This window comes from Crinia signifera, chromosome 19, assembly GCF_055691185.1.
Source record: "Crinia signifera chromosome 19, ASM5569118v1, whole genome shotgun sequence".
Classification (NCBI taxonomy): domain Eukaryota; kingdom Metazoa; phylum Chordata; class Amphibia; order Anura; family Myobatrachidae; genus Crinia; species Crinia signifera.
The window spans coordinates 141,290,698-141,312,553 of NC_139226.1; the positions used below are offsets into that span (position 1 = coordinate 141,290,698).

The following is a 21,856-nucleotide window of genomic DNA, read 5'->3' on the forward strand; positions in this document are numbered from 1 at the left end:
TAAAAATCAGACTTTTTTTTAATTTAATGTTTTATTGAAACACCATGCATTACATTTTACAGAATAGTTCATGCTAATTATTGTTTAAAATATTCAATTCGCTCTCTCTCTCTCTCTCTCTCTCTCTCTCTCTCTCTCTCTCTCTCTCTCTCTCTCTCTCTCTCTCTCTCTCTCTCTCTCTCTCTCTCTCTCTCTCTCTCTCTCTCCCTCTCTCTCTCTCCCTCTCTCCCCCTCTCTCCCTCTCTCTCCCTCTCTCTCTCTCCATATATACATACAAGCATACAGCTCAGGATAATGTTTATTGTTGTGGCTGGTTTTTGATTCATCAGGAGTTTTTCCCTGATCTTTAATTAGTGGAGAGTGCTTTTGTCTTACCTCACGGTGAGACTTTTTTCTGTACATGGCTAAGAACCTGTATTCCATTAAGGCACCCCACTCATTGACTTTCTGATGCAAGTGCGAGTGCAGGCTTTGTGGATCTGTACATACCGTGTTTCTCCGATAATAAGACACTGTCTTATTTTTTTTTTTCAGTCCAAAAAACACCATAGGCTTATTTTCGGGGTAGGGCTTATTTTAGCCCCTCAGTCCTGCTTTTATGCACATCATGCCCCTCAATCACCTTATACTTCAAGTACAACTGCCACTTACCTTTCCTTCTGCATTTTTCACCCACTCAGCCTTTTCCTCCGCCGCTGCTCAGTCACTTCGCTCCCGCCTGTGTACAGACGCCGCTCAGTCCTTGAGGTACGCAGTGATGTCACATGCACAATGCATCCCTGGCACCGCTGATGCCAGCAGAGGATTCAGCGGTACCAGGCCTGCTACCGTAGCAGTAGCATCCGTTTCATGGGGCTGGAAGTTGAGCACAGGGACTGCGGGCTCGCCACGCTGCAGGCACAGTGGCGAGCTGCACTCACCACCTATTTTATTCTCCCTCTATGGGGGTCGTGGACCCCCACGAGGGAGCAGTCGGGATTCCGACGTCGGAGTAATGACTGTCGGAATCCCGACTGTCGGGGATTTAGCTAGGGCTTATTTTCGGGGTAGGGCTTATTTTGGACCGTTGTCCAGAAATAAGGGTAGGGCTTATTATTGGGATAGGTCTTATTATCAGGGAAACAGGGTACATACATACACATATATATATATATATATATATATATATATATATAATGTTAAGAGGTCCGGCACTCCTCACTGGCTCCTGCTATGCTGATGTTCCTTGGCCTGGGTGCCCGCTGTTCACTGGGGGTGCCAGCGCTTGTATAAAACGTGCAAAAGATAACGTCACTCCAGGTACGTAGTAAATGGTTTTTGTCCTGAAGACGGGCTCCGGCCCGAAACACTGTATACCAACAGTAAAGCATCATTTACGTACCTGGAGTGACGTTATCTTTTGCACGTTATATATATATATCCAGACAACTGCAGCATGCACTCAGACGAATTTCAGCACTACAACACAGTAGAAATGAAGACACAACCCATAGGTTATGATGCCAACGTTTCGGACTGTTACGTCCTTTATCAAGACATATGCCTTGATAAAGGACGTAACAGTCCGAAACGTTGGCATCATAACCTATGGGTTGTGTCTTCATTTCTACCGTGTTGTAGTGCTGAAATTCGTCTGAGTGCATGCTGCAGTTGTCTGGATATTTCTTCCTAATACCATTAGGATTGCAGATTCTGCCACTGTTCTAGTTACAGGTTAGAAAGGTACCCAGATGGCTGACAATTGCCATACATACCGTCGACATGGTCTCGACACGTGAAAATAGTCAACATGAAGTAGTTTTTTTTTACTTTTTCATGCTTTACCATCCAAGCATGTTGAGCGAAGAGCTGCACTAATTGGGGGTCCCTGTGCTAGGTTGTGGATCTTTTGGGGTTGAAGTGGACATCGTCATCCTCATATACCACATCTGAGTGACCGTCTGGTTGTGTAATGCACATCTCAGACCTAGTTACTGGATGTTCACCAATGGACCATGGTCCTGTGCTCTACACATCCAGAACTGTTTCTGCCTATGGGGCCCATGTATTACTGATTACATATACAGTGTGATGTGGGCAGAATATTACCGCTCAGGATGGCACTGTAATATGCAGTGTTATCAGGGGTATGTACCGTCCTGCACACGCAGGGACAGTAATGATAAATGGTGTGCATGCTACAAGGTTATACTGGGAAGGGTACGCTGGCTGCTTGTGTACATCCCTGGAGAGTATGTTCTGTATACTGTATGCTATACAGTCATGAGAAGGCCTAGCACAGACACAAGCCCCTAATACTCAGTCCTGTACACCATCATCTGACCATAACGTCACTGAGTGACGGTGAGTGCGTGGCGTGCAGTGACAGGCCATACAGCAATAATAATCAATGCTGGTTCCGGAGATCTGGGACTTAAATTTTAAAAGACAAACCCATTGCCCCCATCCCATCCCTATTATTGTGTCGCCACAATCGAGGCTGTGATTGCAGTGCATTAGACACATCTCACTGCTTCTATCTGCAGCTATTCATGCTCCTGCCTATCCCTGCCTGCTCGGGGAGTGACTATTCTCTTGTCAACAGTGCTGTGCGGGCAATGAATATTCATGAGCAGCTGAGGCAGGGCTGAGCTGGTGGATTGCTTCTCCTCCGAGCCTGAAGCATCCTCACCATTGTACGATTAATCTGCTCTTCCAGCTTTTAGACGCAGGCAGGATCCGTCGGACCGGGAGAAGATACAGGGAATAGGATGCTGAGCTAGAAGAGACCTGTGTTCCCTGCAGCCTCCGTACCGATGCTGAGAGTCTAGTGACTGGTCCTGTACCCCATACAGGTGATTGTTTCTTCCATTCCCCTGGACCATCTGCCGTTCCCTGCGTTCTAACCAGCCTGTATCTGCAGATGTGCTCTTATAGTATATGGGAGGCAGGCCTCTCGCTGGGTGTCCGTCAGACAGTAATTAGGGTCATCAGTCCTCTTTCTCACTGGTGTGTGTGTGCTGGTGTGTTACATTGTACCACTGTCTGTTATGTCACTATGTAAACAGAGCGGGATTGTGATTAGCTGTGACCCATTGGATCAGTGTACGGTGCTGTAATGTGATATACTGTATGTGTGCTGTAAGCCCCGGGGGTAGCAGCGTCAGGCAGGACCAGGCAGGTACCCTGCAGTACTCCCTGTGCACACAGGCCCGAGCTTACTCCTCTCACCACCATCCAATGTACTAACCCTGTAGCAGAACCGTCTCCCAGTGACATGAATGCTGGCGATGTGCTTGTATCTGGAATGTGTGTGCACTGAGACTCTGTATTGTGGTGTATCCGGCCATTCCTCTTATACGCTCATTACTCCAGTGTTATATAGGAGCCCTATTTATATCCTTTTGTCTGATTAGTTGATTTGCATATTTTTGATGTTCCAGTTGAATGAAGCATGCAATGTTTTATCTAACCTATGTACTTGTGTGCTGGGTATTTCTGTCTCTAGTCTTTCTCTCCCATTCCTTTATCCAGCTACTTCCAGAGTTCCCAACAATGCAACCTGCTATTATTATTATTATTATTATTATTATTATATATATATATATATATATATATATGCTTTTGCTATACTGCAAACCGTTCTCTCTTATGCTAGTCGCAGTGGCGAAAGTTGTGGGTTGTGGTCCCAGGTGCAAATATATAATTTGGACCCCTCCTCCACCCAAACCCAAGTTCACAATATTTAACACCACAGTGGGTGACAGGGGGAGGCAGAGGGCGACAGGGGGAGGCAGAGGGTGACAGGGAAAAACCATGCAGGACAGGAAGAAGGTGACAGGGAAAGCAGTGGGCCCCTTAGACCTCAGGGGCCTCGGTGCACTACACCTGCTGCACCAACGGTGGTTCCGCCACTGGCTAGGCGTGCATGCTCTGATAGGAGGCCGTTGGTGGGATTCCAAAATAAACACTGCATAATAATGATCCGTATTTTTGGATAATTATCAGACATGTCGCCTTCCAACACGCTGACCGGCCCCAGTGCCACATGAAGGGATCTGGCCATGACCAAACAGGCAATGCCCCTAGCATCCACATCTAGTCACATGTAGCCACCCACTTCTATGACCAAACTAGACTGTTATACGGCTTCTCAAATTATAGGTGGGAAACGGACATGTGGTCTTACAGAGACGCTTCTATGGCCTAAGCGTTTGATTGGGGCAAGCACAGGAGCGTAATTCTATATGGAACATACTTGTTCCCCTAACTCAGATATTCCCATAAGGAGGTGTTCTGGAGGCCTGGGTCAACGATACGCAGTGATTTATATAACAGGCAGAAACTCTTTGTAACCACTTTTGATTGGATGATAGCATGCACCTGTGGTGTGGTTATTTATTTACATTATTTCACTGACCTTTCCCTTTGGGCTACTACACAGCGATCATTATAACACTTTGCACCATCGTGCAGTTCCTTTCCTGCTTGGGGTGTCACTCTCTGCTCTGATGCTGGTAGCACACTTTGGTCTGCATCTTAGATACAGACCAGGCAGTGATGGAACTATCAGAACAGAGAGCCACAACTCAGCCAGGAAAGAGGAAATGCACAAGTTGTGACAGGTGCAGGGTAATGGAATGATCACTACTATAGAAAGGACATTCACATTTGACTTGTAACAGGGAATACAGTGTTGGTTCCTTTATTGATTGATTGTTTTGTATTTAATTGCATGACATTTAAATTGTGATTTATTTTCTGACTAAAAGAGGGAAATAGGCTTCGTCTTGTGTCAGACTTTCCTTACATATATTCACAGCTAAAATGGCCCAATTACAGGCCCAGGTGTGCAGCCCTATTAAGGGCAATGGAACTATTGTATAACTGCTATAGGCGGAAGTAATAGAAAAGTGGGTGGGTGTGGGGAGGGGGCTGTCGGGGTGTTGGAGAATGGACAGAAGACATTGGAGAAGCTGGAGAACTTGCAAGGTACAATTGTGACTGGTTCATTTGCAATATAGCTGATTGTTAGGGAAGATTAAATCCCCACTGTGAATGCTGGAGGAGGAATGTTGGAAATTATCAGTATGACCTGTAATTCCTCATTATTTGCTTTATTTGTAGTTTTTCTACTTTGTGCCCATGGGAAATAAAGTTGTTATTTATAACATTTATAAGGCCATCCTATTTTGTAGCATTTTATGTTGGAGCAAATAGTAATAACGAGAGCCTAGGTAATAAGGGACAGCCAGGTAAGACGCAAGAGTTTATGCTTATGCATTTCTCAAAAGTTTTATAAAGTGAAAATGTTTTCCATTTAATGGACCCTTATAGGCCTTTAACCCCTTTGGTGGAGCTGCACTGTAGAAATTTCCATGTAAAGAAAGTGGTGCCTCCAGCAGCAAACCACTGTCACACCACCATCCCCCCTGTCACTCATCCCCCCCCCCCCCCGCCCTCCGCTGTCGCCGATCCTCCCCGTTAACACAGCCCGCACCCTCTGCAATTTTTTTTTTACAGGGATGTGGCCACCTCCCTCCCGTTGATCAAGCCCCCTCCAGTGACCATGCCCCCTTTTTATGGGGGACTGGCGGTGCTTTCAGTGGCCCTGGTTGAATTTAGAAAGTCATCAGCTTTCCATCAAAATGCATAAAATTATCACAAACAGCATGGACAGCACCCTTAAGGGCTGCTCCGATTACACCCATCTTCATATTTAGATTATCCCTTAAGGTAGTGTGCAAAGATTGCAGATATATAGTTAAAGCCTTTGAGAGTTATCATGGAACATCCGTGCACACACACACATACACACACACACACACACACACATACATACACACACACGTATCCGTTCAATTCTAGTGATGTAGATATTGTCCCAGCCAGATTGTAGGAGCTCTCGCAGAGCTGTATGATCCATCACACAGGAATGTTAGTCTGGGGAATGTGAGCATAGAAGGAGAATACTTGTACGTTTTGTGTAGATGGGTGATAATTGGAGCTTATGGAGGATATGTGGGTGGCTCTGGGCTTGGGTAAGGTGACTGCAGAGGGGAGTTATCAGGGGACATTTGAAGGTTTGGAGACTAGAGGAAGTCTTGTGCGTGGGAGGGAAATCCACAGAGTGGGTGCAGCTCACAATAAGTCCTGTGGCCTGGAAGCAGGTTATGAGCGTTAATGAGAGATACAGGACTTGATTCATAAGGGTCCTCTAAAGTGTTCTCACCTACAGCACAAGACTGTTAGTCTGTTAGTTCTAGGTGGTCTATTGTAGTATGTGCTGTGATGTCGCTGTTCTCCTGCCTACCTGACCTGCATGCTTCATTATGCGTGTGGGTATTCCTGTAGACAGTGGGATGTTAGCTTTCCACCAATGGAATGAGGTTCTATTCTAGTCATCATTATCCTGGGGAACCAGCTCAGGATGCCTACTCTCACTCCTGATATTCCAGCAGCTAGCAGAGCCTCTTACATCCTTAATTACACAGTATATGAACAGTTCAACGTGGATGAGGTAGTACGTTTATAAGGCGCCACAAAGTGTCCGCAGCGCCGTACATAGCAAACAAAAAACAGGGTAACGTACAGGGTGTGTTGATAAAATACAGTATAAATAGGGGTATAGAACTGGTAGAACTAAAATCGGCATCAGTTCTGAAGTAGGTGTGGAAATTGTCGAGGAGACTGAAGATGAAGTAGAGGAAGGGAAGAACAGGACAGGAGCACAGGTGAGGTAATGAGGTAGGGTGAGTACGTGAGGAAGGAGGAACCTACTCATAAGAGTTACCAGACTAAAAGGAGGTGGGTGGACGAACGAAAAACAACAGGATAAGTAGGAATGGATGGAGGGGTAGGGTAGGCAGAATAGGAGGAGCAAATAAGGTTAGGAGGAGGAGGGATAGGCTAGTTGGAAGAAGAGGGTTTTGAGGGAGCGCTTGGACGGAGGTAAGGTAATCAGAAAGCCTGATGGGTGGCGGGAGGTTGTTCCAGTGCAGGGGGGCAGCGCGAGAGAAGTCTTGGACACGGGAGTGGGAGGAGGTGATTAGGTGAGAGGTCAGTCGGCGGTCAGCGATGGAGCGAAGAGGACGGGAGGGAGTGTGGATAGAGATCAGTGAAGAGCGGTAAGGAGCGGTGGAGGAGGAGAGAGCCTTGTAGGTGGTGGTGAGGAGTTTAAAGAGAACTCGGAAAGGAATGGGGAGCCAGTGAAGAGATAGACAGAGGGGGGAGGCGGCGGGAGAGGAAGATGAGCCTAGCAGCAGCGTTAAGAATGGATTGGAGAGGGGCAAGGCGGGCGAGAGGTAGCCCGGAGAGAAGGATGTTGCAGAAGTCAAGGCGGGAGATGACAAGAGAGTGAATGAGAATTTTGGTCGCGTCAGTGGAGAGGAATGGTCTGATGCGTGAGATGTTGCGGAGGTGAAAGCGGCAAGACTGTGAGAGAGCACGAATGTGGGGGGTGAAAGAGAGGGAGGAGTCAATGATGACACCGAGGCAGCGCGTTTGGTCGGTGGAGGTGATCTCAGTTTCACCAATGCTGATGGAGATAGTGGGAGAAGAGGGGATGATTGGTGCTGAAATACAGGGGATGTGTGACGCCTTGCATCAGCCTGGTTGAAGGGAGCGAGAGGGAGGGGCATTTAAGAAAATAGTCACGCCTATGGTAAAACATTACGTTGAAGTGGGTCCATGGTCTAAAGGTGCATACACACGCTTTTTGACCAATATCAATCATTTTGGCACTACTGAATGATGTTGGTTTAAATATTGTTCAGTGCGTATGCTACTAACGATGATGCGCGTACCCACAGGTCGTTCATCAGGATTGTTCCTCTACTGTGCAGGCAGCTCAATTTGGATAACTTTCAAAAACAGCCTGTAGACTGTAGCTAGATTGTTCGTCACATCTTTCAGTGTGTGTGCAGCACATGTTTCATCCAGGACACCGGGGAAGTTCAAAGGAAATGAATCACTGATGTCTTTGAGTGCATACATTGTCCAGTGTGTATGGAGGTTTATGAGCAGACTTCATGGGTGTCTGTGGCTGCAGCCGGTCTACATTCGTCAGGGTACGTTCTATCTCCATGGGAGATGTAGTAAGCCTGGGGCCGTTTGCTGGACATTCGAGTCCATTTGGGGTGAAGTCTCTGAATGAATATGTATACCCAATAAGAGTTTTTAGAAAGGATATTTGAGCCTAGCATACAGTGCTGTGTAGGTCTGATGTGTAATAAAGAATGTTCTGTATATAATTAGGATTACTGTACAGTACCATCCCTTTGAAACCGGGACACTTATGAATTACACAGGTCCAGTGGCTGACTAAAACCAGCTGAAATGGAGGCTTGAAGTCAGCCAGCCCTAGATCCTGTATAATTCATGAGTTTCCCAGTGTAACGGGATTGTATGGTAAGCCGATATATAATTATGCTGTTTATGTAAATATAAGCTGCCTTCTAGCGAAATATGCTCAATATACAATGGTCTCAGTCCAATGACCCGTGAAGAGGTGAAGTGCTGTTGTAGCGATGTGTAAACCGCAATCCCCCCCCCCCCCCCCCCCCTTTTTGCGACCTGATCTCACCCTGGACATGTTGTTCTTTTTTTACAATTGTGAAACATGATCTGCTCGTTTGTTAGTATCGTCAGCGCACCTACCGGGAGACCTGGAAAACATGACCTGTGAATGGTCCTGAGGACTGGTACCACACTTGTATTGATATCAGTTTTTTTACATTTGAATAAAACATTTTGTCACATTAAAGGGACTAGGTTGATACTATAGACACAACAGTGTGCGTCTGCAATGGGGATGCTCTGTGTAGAGGTCACGTTAGGTAACTGAACAATGAACCACAGTGCAGGAGAGACTCAGAGCTCGTCCTGAAGGGACGTTAGATAATTGCAGAATGTCATTGTCATTGTTTAATACAAAGAAGTATTTGGTTAATGAATTATTAAATTGATGCCACTTGGAGTATAATGCCAGATGTATAGGCAGCATTACTGCCCCACAATATGTGACAATTATGGCTGCAATGGTGATTATTTCCCTAGAATGGGGCTTTCAGCGGACGATTGGACAATGTATTTACCTTGTATCTTTTGTGTTCACACAGGCAAACTGAAAGTGACCGCCTTCCCTCAGCCTCCACCCCTGAGGTGCTCAGAGATGGAGGCCCCCTTAGTGTGCCTGGACGAGGAGTTTGAGGATGTAAGGTCTTACTCTGAGGATCGGGACGACAAGTCCAGAAGTATCTACATGTCTCCCTCTCGGCATATGGAGGATGCGTCTCTCTCTGAGCTGGAGAACTTTAGCTCTGAGATCATCAGCTTCAAGTCCATGGAAGATCTGGTCAACGAGTTTGACGAGAAGCTGAATGTCTGCTTCCGAAATTACAATACGAAGACTGAGAACTTGGCTCCTGTGAAGAATCATCTGCAGATCCAAGAGGAGGAGGAACGGCTCCGGGATGAGGAGTAAGTGGAAGTAGTGGATGGAGACCCATTGTTAGGTTGACTAGAACCCAACTGGACCAACCACCTGCTTTCTTGTGGGAAATTAGTTAGGACGCCGTAAACGACCTCATTGGAGAATAATCATATAATGCAGCAATGCAGCCAAAATCCAGAGAACTCTCTGTTTAGGGCCATATTCAATTAGCAATTAACTGCAGGCTAATCGATCTGCCTGATTTATTGAATTGCAGCCCATGATAAGCTTGCAGGCTTCACTTGAGGGAGGTAAATTTAGTGGTAAGTGCTCATTATTGCGGGTTCTGTGGACGTTTTAACCCATAGCCTCTGGTACTGTTTCTGAAACCTATGGATTAATGCACACAGCAGCTAACTTGCCACACGCAGACAGGGCGGTAAATGAATAGCCTTGTACGTAAAATCCGGACACTACCACCCTTTCCCCTGTGTGTGTTCAATCTGGCCCTTAGCATATTTCACATCTTATTTGTTCTATGCGTAATGGAATCTATTTAGGATCTGTCTGCACCGCTGAACATGAAATATCCTGTAATGGTAATTAAACAAACAATAATTGATTGCATTACTGATCGTCCCTCTTGTTAATATACCTGGTAGAAGCAGCCCTGCTGCAGATCCAGCTGCCAGTTTATTTGGTCCCAGCTGGAAACCGCAGGTTTCTTCTCTTGCGATGTTACTCAGCTGCCATTGGGTTGAAGGGAGAATGTTGGTGAGTGGCAAATTTCAGCTCAGAAATATTTTCACAGAACTGGATACACTCATAGCAGTGCTATGTTATACTGTTCCCTGATTGGTGCCTTTCCAGATCCTTTTCTCCTGTTTTTAAAAAGAAAAAACATTGATGTGGCTTAATGGCAAGTATAGGCCTAACAGGATGGGTGCTGATAGGTCCATCCATTGATGTTTGTGCAGAATGACGCAGATTCCTGATTGGTGGTTATGCAATTCCTACTGGTACTTATGTACTACATAAGCTTGTCACCAGGGTGCGGGCTGCTGGGAGAATTGCGGGGGATCGTCCTACTTATGTCAGGAAAATAGGCTGCTCTGATTACAGGGAGCAAACCTGTCATACAGGGACTTACAATGCTACACGTTACATAAACCAGTTCTAGCGGGGACTCCAGAATCGCCAGACTTCCCGTGCACTGTTCTAGTGATGACATTACTTATTATTGCTTGGTCTCTCCCAGCATTTAGTAGGAGGGAGCAATGCCACGTTCTGCGTAGTGCCTGGTAACGGGCAGCTCGGTGTTGTGGCCATAGCTGGTGCGATCCAGCACCACATAGACAGGAGAATACCAAAGGAGAGCAGGTCTCGGGGCTGGGATTCTGGCTGCAGTGCTTGGAGGATCATTGTTATGGGATGTGTGCCCCCGGGCAGCTTCCGCTCTGACTCATTCCGTAGCAAACACTGTAGCGTAACCCTTCCCTGCCTGATAGGAACACAGACGTACATACTGTACAGTGACCTCCTCATCCATTAATTCAGATCACTGGTAGTCAGTCTTTTATTCCAGGCTGTATGTGTAGGTAAATGTAAAGGATGTACCCTATACAGTACTATGGGGATAATGCAGCGTTGGGTGCAAATGGGTTTACTAATCCAGCTGTGCCAAGTATACAGCCTGAGCCATGGGTACAGCTGCTTATTCAAGGGACCGGTGGCAAACAGCACATTGCAGGGAATGACTGCAGCGGCTGCTCTAGGTCCCAGGCGGGAGGTCCGGGACTCAGCTGAAATCTCTCCTCTGCTTTCTGGGGCGAGCTTGAATATAAAGGGAGGGCTGACAGGCTGACTGACAGCCTCACGCTGGTCGCATGGGTGTTGCTTAAATTATAAAACAGAAAATTCCTAAATGACTGATTTGGCAGCATATCATTTTAATCACCAGAAGCTGCTTGTGCGTCACAATTGCTCCCTTTTGAGAATGAGATGCATTGTAACAGAAAAAGTTACAAAAAAGACCCAGAGCACGACAGAGTCACATGGGATGGCTAGAAGGGCTGTTTGACACGAAAAGAGGCTAGATGTATGTGGAAACATCTGTATTTGTGCCAATTACATAACCCGGAGCTCATTATACCATTTAAATCCAAAGCCCTCTTCGATGCCAAGATCTCGACTCGAGATCTTAAAAACAACAAAAACATGTATATTATTATTATTGGTTACATTTTCCTATCTTGTTTGTAACCATGATCACAGCCGTATTTTGTACAATGTATTTGCTCATTATTATTGACCTTTATAAAAGTATATAATATACACCGATCAGCCATAACCGTAAACCAGTGACAGGTGAAGGGAATAACACAATTATCCTGTTAGTGGCACATGCCAGGTGGTGGGATATATTGGGGTGATGGGAATATGGGCAGGAGTGATGATCTGAGGAACTGAGACAAGAACCAAATTCTCATAGCTTGACGGCTAGTTGGTCGGATCCGCTGTTGCTCAGCTGTGTGAGCTGCCACCCAATCAGAGCTCTCCGGCAAGCAGCACAAGTGCACATCTCCTTTGTAAAGCTGAGCTTGCCCGTACGTATTCCAGCTGGCCTGCGGCCTGCTCTGTGTGAGCGTCAGAACTGAACCAATGGTGCAATGGATGTAGGTTATATTAGATTGCTTATTAACTGAAGATTTGTCATTTTATGTGATTGATGTTGTTCATATATTGGATGTCTACACTGCGGACTAATTATGTACTAACATGAATGGTGGATGTGACTCTTACAGACAGCTCCATTTCCCTACCGCACATCATTATCCTCAAGGCAGAGCTGGTCCAGTCGCCTAATGCTGACATGTTTATCTCATTGGCAGAGTCTGGGACGCCCTCACTGACAACTACATTCCACTGAATGGGGAGAAATGGAGGGAACATAGCGAGGAGCTACTGAATGGTAACCTGTCCGACTCTGAGGTATGTTACTGTGCCAGACCCCTCTATACCTTATACTGTATAACCTGTCCGACTCTGAGGTACGGGACAGTGCCAGACCCCTCTATACCTTATACTGTATAACCTGTCCGACTCTGAGGTACGTGACTGTGCCAGACCCCTCTATACCTTATACTGTATAACCTGTCCGACTCTGAGGTACGTGACTGTGCCAGACCCCTCTATACCTTATACTGTATAACCTGTCCGACTTTGAGGTACGTGACTGTGCCATACCCCTCTATACCTTATACTGTATAACCTGTCCGACTCTGAGGTACGTGACTGTGCCAGACTCCTCTATACCTTATACTGTATAACCTGTCCTGCTCTGAGGTACGTGACTGTGCCAGACCCCTCTATACCTTATACTGTATAACCTGTCCGACTCTGAGGTACGTGACTGTGCCAGACCCCTCTATACCTTATACTGTATAACCTGTCCGACTCTGAGGTACGTGACTGTGCCAGACCCCTCTATACCTTATACTGTATAACCTGTCCGACTTTGAGGTACGTGACTGTGCCATACCCCTCTATACCTTATACTGTATAACCTGTCCGACTCTGAGGTACGTGACTGTGCCAGACTCCTCTATACCTTATACTGTATAACCTGTCCTGCTCTGAGGTACGTGACTGTGCCAGACCCCTCTATACCTTATACTGTATAACCTGTCCGACTCTGAGGTACGTGACTGTGCCAGACCCCTCTATACCTTATACTGTATAACCTGTCCGACTTTGAGGTACGTGACTGTGCCATACCCCTCTATACCTTATACTGTATAACCTGTCCGACTCTGAGGTACGTGACTGTGCCAGACTCCTCTATACCTTATACTGTATAACCTGTCCTGCTCTGAGGTACGTGACTGTGCCAGACCCCTCTATACCTTATACTGTATAACCTGTCCTGCTCTGAGGTACGTGACTGTGCCAGACCCCTCTATACCTTATACTGTATAACCTGTCCTGCACTGAGGTACGTGACTGTGCCAGACTCCTCTATACCTTATACTGTATAACCTGTCTTGCACTGAGGTACGTGACTGTGCCAGACCCCTCTATACCTTATACTGTATAACCTGTCCGACTCTGAGGTACGTGACTGTGCCAGACTCCTCTATACCTTATACTGTATAACCTGTCCGACTCTGAGGTACGTGACTGTGCCAGACTCCTCTATACCTTATACTGTATAACCTGTCCGACTTTGAGGTACGTGACTGTGCCAGACCCCTCTATACCTTATACTGTATAACCTGTCCTGCTCTGAGGTACGTGACTGTGCCAGACCCCTCTATACCTTATACTGTATAACCTGTCCGACTTTGAGGTACGTGACTGTGCCATACCCCTCTATACCTTATACTGTATAACCTGTCCTGCACTGAGGTACGTGACTGTGCCAGACTCCTCTATACCCTATACTGTATAACCTGTCCTGCACTGAGGTACGTGACTGTGCCAGACCCCTCTATACCTTATACTGTATAACCTGTCCGACTCTGAGGTACGTGACTGTGCCAGACCCCTCTATACCTTATACTGTATAACCTGTCCGACTTTGAGGTACGTGACTGTGCCAGACCCCTCTATACCTTATACTGTATAACCTGTCCTGCTCTGAGGTACGTGACTGTGCCAGACCCCTCTATACCTTATACTGTATAACCTGTCCTGCACTGAGGTACGTGACTGTGCCAGACCCCTCTATACCTTATACTGTATAACCTGTCCTGCACTGAGGTACGTGACTGTGCCAGACCCCTCTATACCTTATACTGTATAACCTGTCCTGCTCTGAGGTACGTGACTGTGCCAGACCCCTCTATACCTTATACTGTATAACCTGTCCTGCACTGAGGTACGTGACTGTGCCAGACCCCTCTATACCTTATACTGTATAACCTGTCCGACTCTGAGGTACGTGACTGTGCCAGACTCCTCTATACCTTATACTGTATAACCTGTCCTGCACTGAGGTACATGACTGTGCCAGACCCCTCTATACCTTATACTGTATAACCTGTCCTGCACTGAGGTACGTGACTGTGCCAGACCCCTCTATACCTTATACTGTATAACCTGTCCTGCACTGAGGTACATGACTGTGCCAGACCCCTCTATACCTTATACTGTATAACCTGTCCTGCACTGAGGTATGTGACTGTGCCAGACCCCTCTATACCTTATACTGTATAACCTGTCCTGCACTGAGGTACGTGACTGTGCCAGACCCCTCTATACCTTATACTGTATAACCTGTCCGACTCTGAGGTACGTGACTGTGCCAGACTCCTCTATACCTTATACTGTATAACCTGTCCTGCACTGAGGTACATGACTGTGCCAGACCCCTCTATACCTTATACTGTATAACCTGTCCTGCACTGAGGTACGTGACTGTGCCAGACCCCTCTATACCTTATACTGTATAACCTGTCCTGCACTGAGGTACGTGACTGTGCCAGACTCCTCTATACCTTATACTGGATAACCTGTCCTGCACTGAGGTACGTGACTGTGCCAGACCCCTCTATACCTTATACTGTATAACCTGTCCGACTCTGAGGTACGTGACTGTGCCAGACTCCTCTATACCTTATACTGTATAACCTGTCCTGCACTGAGGTACATGACTGTGCCAGACCCCTCTATACCTTATACTGTATAACCTGTCCTGCACTGAGGTACGTGACTGTGCCAGACCCCTCTATACCTTATACTGTATAACCTGTCCTGCACTGAGGTACGTGACTGTGCCAGACTCCTCTATACCTTATACTGTATAACCTGTCCTGCTCTGAGGTACGTGACTGTGCCAGACTCCTCTATACCTTATACTGTATAACCTGTCCTGCACTGAGGTACGTGACTGTGCCAGACCCCTCTATACCTTATACTGTATAACCTGTCCGACTCTGAGGTACGTGACTGTGCCAGACCCCTCTATACCTTATACTGTATAACCTGTCCTGCACACGTACCCGCAATGCAATATGCGATCTTTCGCCAGTATATATGTCCCTGCAGGTGAAAGGAGCCCGGCCCTGTTCTGCTTTCCCTGACGTCACTGGGATTTCCTTCATTCTCAGGGACGAGCCTGAGTAAATATACATGCGTCTCTTCAGTCTTCGATCCAGGGTTGGCCTGGGGGGTACCCACTACCCATGAGACCTGGGCCAGGGCTGATCAGACAGAGTGATAATGCTTTAGCTGGGGGGACCCAGTGCCGGTGCCTCCACTAGGCAGCTTTAGGCATTTGCCTGGGGCGCCGGCCACTGGAGGGCGGTACAGCATTCTAAAGAAAGCACTGGTGCCCGGAACGTGAGGCGCAGGGAAAGGGAAGATCTCCCGAGTCCCGACCCTCACACTTCCAGCACCCAACAGAGCTGCCACCCACCCACCCATGGAGCAGGTCAGTGGCGACTGCACACCCCCAACTGCTGACCTACCTGCCACTACTTGCGGCCCATTCCCCCCGCAACTCGTCAGTCGGCTGCACACCCCCGGCCGCCTGCCTGCCTCCCCACAATAAGCAGATCAGCGTCAACCACTGGTGGTGCCTGCTTCCCGCGAGTATTAACAACCCCCCCCCCCCCCCCCCCCCCCGCAGTTGAGGTCAGCAGCAGCAGCCGTCTCCCCCCCAGAACTATCTGCCTGGGGCGCCGAGATGCCTAGCACCGTCTCCCCCCAGCTGTGAGTTCACCCTGCTGGCTGTTGGAGCTTGCTGCTTGTTCCAAAATATGGGGGGACCCTACTTTTTTGTCACCTGTATGTTTAGAACCAGGACTGGTCCAAGAGGCCGGTACTGGTACTGAAATACATTTTATGTCCTTGTACTTCTCAAACCAGGACCGGCTGGTTATGTTTGGGGCGAAGTGGTTTATTTTTATTTTTTTTGTTCAATTTTACAAAAAAATGGCCCCTTTACTAAAAAAAAAAAAAATATACCACATCCCAATTATTAAAAATCACCAGAAATCACAAGTCATTTTTACACATTACATTAAATTGGTGGTTTTCAGGCCAAAAATCACACACGTGATGTGTGCGATTTGGTGCAATTTTTTTAGAGGCCTAAAAAATCTCTCTCTATGTCAGATGTCTAAAATGTGTAGTCCTGAAGGGAATGTACAGTATGTGAGTGTGTGTATGTGCAGGGTATTGCAGGCCCTGATGGTAGCTGCCATCTCTATACATGGAATACATGGTCATTCTCCTGTGTCCTATCAGTGCAGGACTATGCATACACTTGCCATTCCTGGCCTGGGTTTATGGGGATGTATAACTTTGCATTTTGGGTTTCCATGATCCATGTATAATTTGGGATTCCACCAGAAATCTAATTATGGGACTGGAAGATGAACTGATGGTTCCTGTAGCACAGGGGTGGGCAACTATTTTGGCTGGGGGCCCTCGAAAATATTTGAGGGCTGCACACATAATCACAAAATGCTATAAGATTTTTATCAAGAATATTTGTTATGAATGTTACAAGACATACAGAATATATATACACACACTTATACATTATAGATTTAACGTCGACCCGCTCATCGCATGCAGTACCTGTACTTCCATTAAAAAGAAACTTGTTGCCCAAGACCTCTGGAGTGATGCGGATCCTTCCCACAGTATCCACACACCACCGCGGACACCCGGGCAGTTACCCAGGAGAGTGAGTGCCGGTTCGTCCACCACTTTATATATATCCTTCCAGCACGGCTACTGTGTATGGTGACCCAGTCTCAGGGGGCCATGTCAGGGTGCCACCAAACCACTTCATACCGTACCCTCTCTCCTGGTGGTTGTAGCCTGATGCAATGTAGCAGCGTCTTCCTGCCCTATTGGGTACATTGGGGACGTGTGATACAGTGTCTGTGGGGGGGTGTCCCTGCTTCTGGCATACAAACTGTTACCGGAGGAGTAGAGAGTGAAGGACGTTATGAATGAGGCCGAGGACTGTAATCTATTATTCAGGCCTATCAGCAATTAGGTTTTGCATATTGTAATGTGTCCATGGTTGGAATTGCTCTGGGAGGGACGGCGCTCCCAGGCGCTCTTAGTTTGCTTTCTCGCTGTTCTAATGGGAATTCTATAAATGGGAGGTAATGTGCAGAGTTTCCCCAGTAAGAGCCGGATGCCGGTTCCACGCTGGCCTTCTAGACAGAAGCCACTTACTGGAAGACAAGACGCTGAATCAGTAATCGCTGCAGAATCATCGTTCATCACCCAGGAACACTGACTGGGCAACACACGGGGCAGCTGGCAAACAAAGCTATTACCAATGGGCCCCACACACGGAGCCGTATACAGTACAGGCATTCCCTCAGCGGTTTCACTTCATTTAACTACATCGCTCAGAAATGACCCTATATCGCTGTGTGTGTGTGTGTAGGGGCCATAGCGAGAGCAATGAGTGGCCCCGCCCGCCACTACCGGCGATTAAGAACCAGCGGTTGGGGCCAATGTTCTCAGATCGCTCAGCACACAGCGCTGTCTGCTGAGCGACCTAGTATCGCTACCTGTGTAGGCCCCATATACCGTACATGCTACAGAACAGGCCACATCCGGAGATGCAGGAGGTGCAGTGGGCGCTTCCCAAATTATACGTTAGACAGGGTCTAGACAGGCAGTCAATAGGTCAACACCAAATAAATGTTGACATAAACAAGGTAGACCGTGATTAAAGGTCAACACATGAAAAGGTTGAGATGAGTTTTTCAGGGTTGGTTTGGTGTCAATGCCGACACAGGAGCATGTAGACCCACAATTAGTGCAGCGCGTACCCGCAGGGAAATGTTGGCTGTACATTGCCCCAGACAAGACCCCTTCAGTATCCAGATGATAGGTCAACAGTGTATACATACAGTCAATAGGTTGACACCAAAAGGTCGACATGGACAAGGTCAGCTTTAACAAAGGTCAACACATGCAAAGGATGACACAAGTTTTTCCATTTTCAGTTGACACCTAAACAGGTAAATGTTAAAAAATGAAGAAGAAAAAAAAGAAAAACTCACGTTGGCATTTTCATGTGTCAACTTTTGTCATGTCTTCCTTTTGTGTATGTCCCCTTTGTCAGTGACGACCTTGTGCATGTTGACGTTTTGGTGTAGACCTATTACCTGCCTATGACACTGTAGTGTCATGTCCATGTACACTGGGTATAGGGAGCAGCCGCCTTGTGCACAATTACAGTACGTATTACTGTGACTGAACCGGCTCCGTCCTTTCGTTCCAGTTCCGGGAGAAAGAGGAGGAGGAGCTGAATGAGAAGAGTGAGAATGATTCTGGTATTAACGAGGAGCCGCTGCTGACCGCAGACCAGGTAATACGCTGACTGGCGGGGAGGATTATGGGCACCCCCATGTATTTTCCAGTTGTTTCAGTCGCTTGTGAGTACTGCCATTGTGTGGTAGATTAATATATATATATATATATATATGTATACAGATGAAGCGCTTCTCATTCAGCTGGCGATAGAATCGCCAACGTCCAGCCCCCGCTATCTGACGGTGAGATGCTCGCGCGCCCTGTTCTGACAGGCTCCCAGCCGATCCCCATCAATTCCCCCGTACCCCCCCAACCCTGCCAGTCTCCCTGAAGCGGAGACAGGCAGGGATCCTGTCGCCGAGTGCAGGGGACGCGCATGCGTGTGAGACACACGCGCCTCTCTGCCAGCGTATGCCAGCACAGGGAATCTGGCGTTTCCTAGGGCTGTATGAGAGGCGCTCCATTTGTATGTGCAATGGACGGCGGCACCCGGAGGCAATAAACAGACAATATTGCAGCTGTATATTCAAACATTTTCAACGTATATTTTCACATCGTCCTCCGAATAACACAAGAAGCAAACAGAACATATCTTTACCAGAAACCCTCAGACCACGTACAGCCGTCCGCCCGCTTCCGGTCCCGGATTGGCGCGCCCACTGATGACTCGATCATCCCGTCCTGGTTGCTACGGCGACCGACTAAAAACAAATATGATGTTCAGTAAATAAACAGAACACGCATGTATAGCACGGCACATGCCAGAATACCATAAGGTAACTGTGCTAGACGCACCCATATAAATGCAGACACAAAATTAAGTAAAATAAAAACAGAAAAGATAATGAAAAAGCATGCAATAAAAACAAAGATCTATCAAAATTAGCACGATTGTATAAATGATAAATGCATATCTATAATAAGCACAAGGATATCGGCTGTTGGAATGAAGCTGAAATACAAAGAAATGTATGTAGATATTTATAGGAAGCGGTGAAGGCCATCAGATTCATTCAGACCAAGGTGCTAAGGTCCCCAATCTATTTATCCACCTGGCCTCCCTTTGTAGGAGACGGAGAGATCTGTCACACCTGCGCATACTTGCAGGTTCCGGATCGATTATAATAGATCTCAACATGGACATGCTGTGATCACTGCCCACTGGCAATCGCTGCTCGAATGGTACATTTATGGGCAGGACAGGGACGTAACTAGAACCTTGGGGGCCCCAAAGCAAAATCTTCATAGGGCCCCCCCCCCCCCCCCACCATTGTCACACTACAATAGGGCTATGGGACCAGGAGTGGTGTTGCAGGCACAGACGGGAGCATACTATCCCTTGCAGGGGGGAGGGAGCAGGCTATGATCTTAGGGTGGGTGGTCTAAGTCACAGGAGGGAACAGGGGGATAGAATGACACCTGTTGGGGTGAGGGGCAAGGGTCTGCAGGCGAGTGGGTGGTGGCAAAGGAGGGAACAGTCTGTCACCTGCAAAGGGGGGGGGGGGGGGGTTGCAGGCAATGGAGGAAGCAGAAGGGAGGGGTCTGCAGGCACAGGACAGAGCAGGGGGGGCAAGGCAAGCTGTCACCTGCAGGGGTGAGGGAGGGTTGCTACTTAAACACTGTTTAAGGCGCGACAAATGGCACAAACAGCGGAGACAACCCTTCTGGAGTTGTGTAAAGGTACTTTGTACTGAGTGTGCATTACGCATGCCGGTAATGTCTGTCCTCATGACCCAGTCATGTATGTTCTTTCCACGACTATAACCTGGCATTGTGGTGGTGTCATGTAAATTAAGGTCTGGGTCAGTGCCAACAATAGACCAAAGCTGTCATGCAATATGCTGAATAGGCATGTAATGACTGACCCTGGGCATACGGTTGGTCAAAGCTTTCTTGGTCTGCCGCAGAGTGTCTTCACGTCTTGGCATCATACTCCGTCACAATGATCATTGGTCATCCTGTCAATATGAGTGATCGCAATCTCACGATCAGAACATGTCCTGATGGCTCGTAGGAATTGCGAATGCGGTAGCGAGAATGTAAGCTCACTAGGATGGAAACTGGCCGTGTGTAAGGTAGTATTGCGGTCAGTCACTATGGAATAATTCCATACATACTTGTACTGGAAGACCTGAACCATTCTGCTCAGATATGAAGCTCTCCAAAATCTGCTGACCTCCTGTCCACATCATGAATAAGTCATCAATGTATCGTACATTCAAATATTCTCAGAGAACATACGATTACTAAGCATGACATCATCCTCCACCATGTACATGTAAGCTTTGGCGTAGGATGGGACCACGTTGGACCCCATCGCACATCCAGATGCTTGGAGGTAGAACACCCCATCAAAGATGAAATAATTACATAAGCACTAGTTCTAGTTGATCGAGCACCAAATCCACATCCGATCCCAAATACAATGGATTGCCCTCTATCAAACCTCATACTGCCAATAAGCCTTCACGATTGGGAATTACCGTGTACAGGCTAGAAATATCCATGCTACGCAGCAACATACCCTCCAATGTCCCTTCATTTATTAAGGAAAGCCGTTGTATCAAGTAAATGTCTGGGATGATGTACAAAGATGGCTGCAGAATGTAGACACTTTGTGGAATAGTCCATTATGGGCCGATAGGATTGGTCGACCAGGTGGACATTCTACACCAGGCTTTCCCAACCACGGTCCTTAAGGCACACCAACAGTGCATGTTTTAGTGATCTCCAGGTTTCAGCACAGATGGTTTAATCAGAATCAGTCAGGTACTAATTAAGTCACCTTTGCTCAAGCGTGGATATCACTAAAACCTGCACTGTTGGTGTGCCCTGAGGACCGTGGTTGGGAAAGCCTGCTCTACAGATTTGTGTATGATTGGCTCTACTGGTGTGTCGTTAATGAGCGCTGTTTTTAATGACTTAGGTATAAGTCCCACTGCAACGGCTTCTTGCAATCTGTCACTCAAATGTCTGCCAATTACAGCAGTAGGGTCAGAGTTGTAAGGTAGCCATACACACGCAGATTTATCTGCAGATCTGGCTGGTTGGAACAAAAACCTGGTTTTGGATGAGAGCAAATGACAGTTGACTATTTGCTTGGAAGTGCTGGAAAACTGACAAACTGTCACTCATCCATAACCATGTTTT

The 21,856-nt window shown here is 47.2% G+C and overlaps 1 protein-coding gene across 6 annotated transcripts in view; it reads left to right on the plus strand.

Moving 5' to 3' along the window:
- FEZ1 (fasciculation and elongation protein zeta 1) overlaps positions 1-21,856 on the plus strand; it is a 67,494-nt gene that overhangs the window by 20,109 nt on the left and 25,529 nt on the right. For 4 of the 6 annotated variants that reach the window (XR_014464129.1, XR_014464128.1, XR_014464132.1 and 1 more), the window contains 3 exons: positions 9,099-9,459; positions 12,304-12,403; positions 18,675-18,761. Coding sequence is in view for 1 of the 6 variants with exons in the window: in XM_083163546.1 (XP_083019672.1) it covers positions 9,099-9,459; positions 12,304-12,403; positions 18,675-18,761 (548 nt within the window). In the remaining 5 variants the exon portion in view is untranslated. Of the gene's footprint in view, positions 1-2,460; positions 2,835-9,098; positions 9,460-12,303; positions 12,404-18,674; positions 18,762-21,856 lie in introns of those variants that run through there. The other 2 variants (XR_014464131.1, XR_014464130.1) reach the window with 2 other exon arrangements.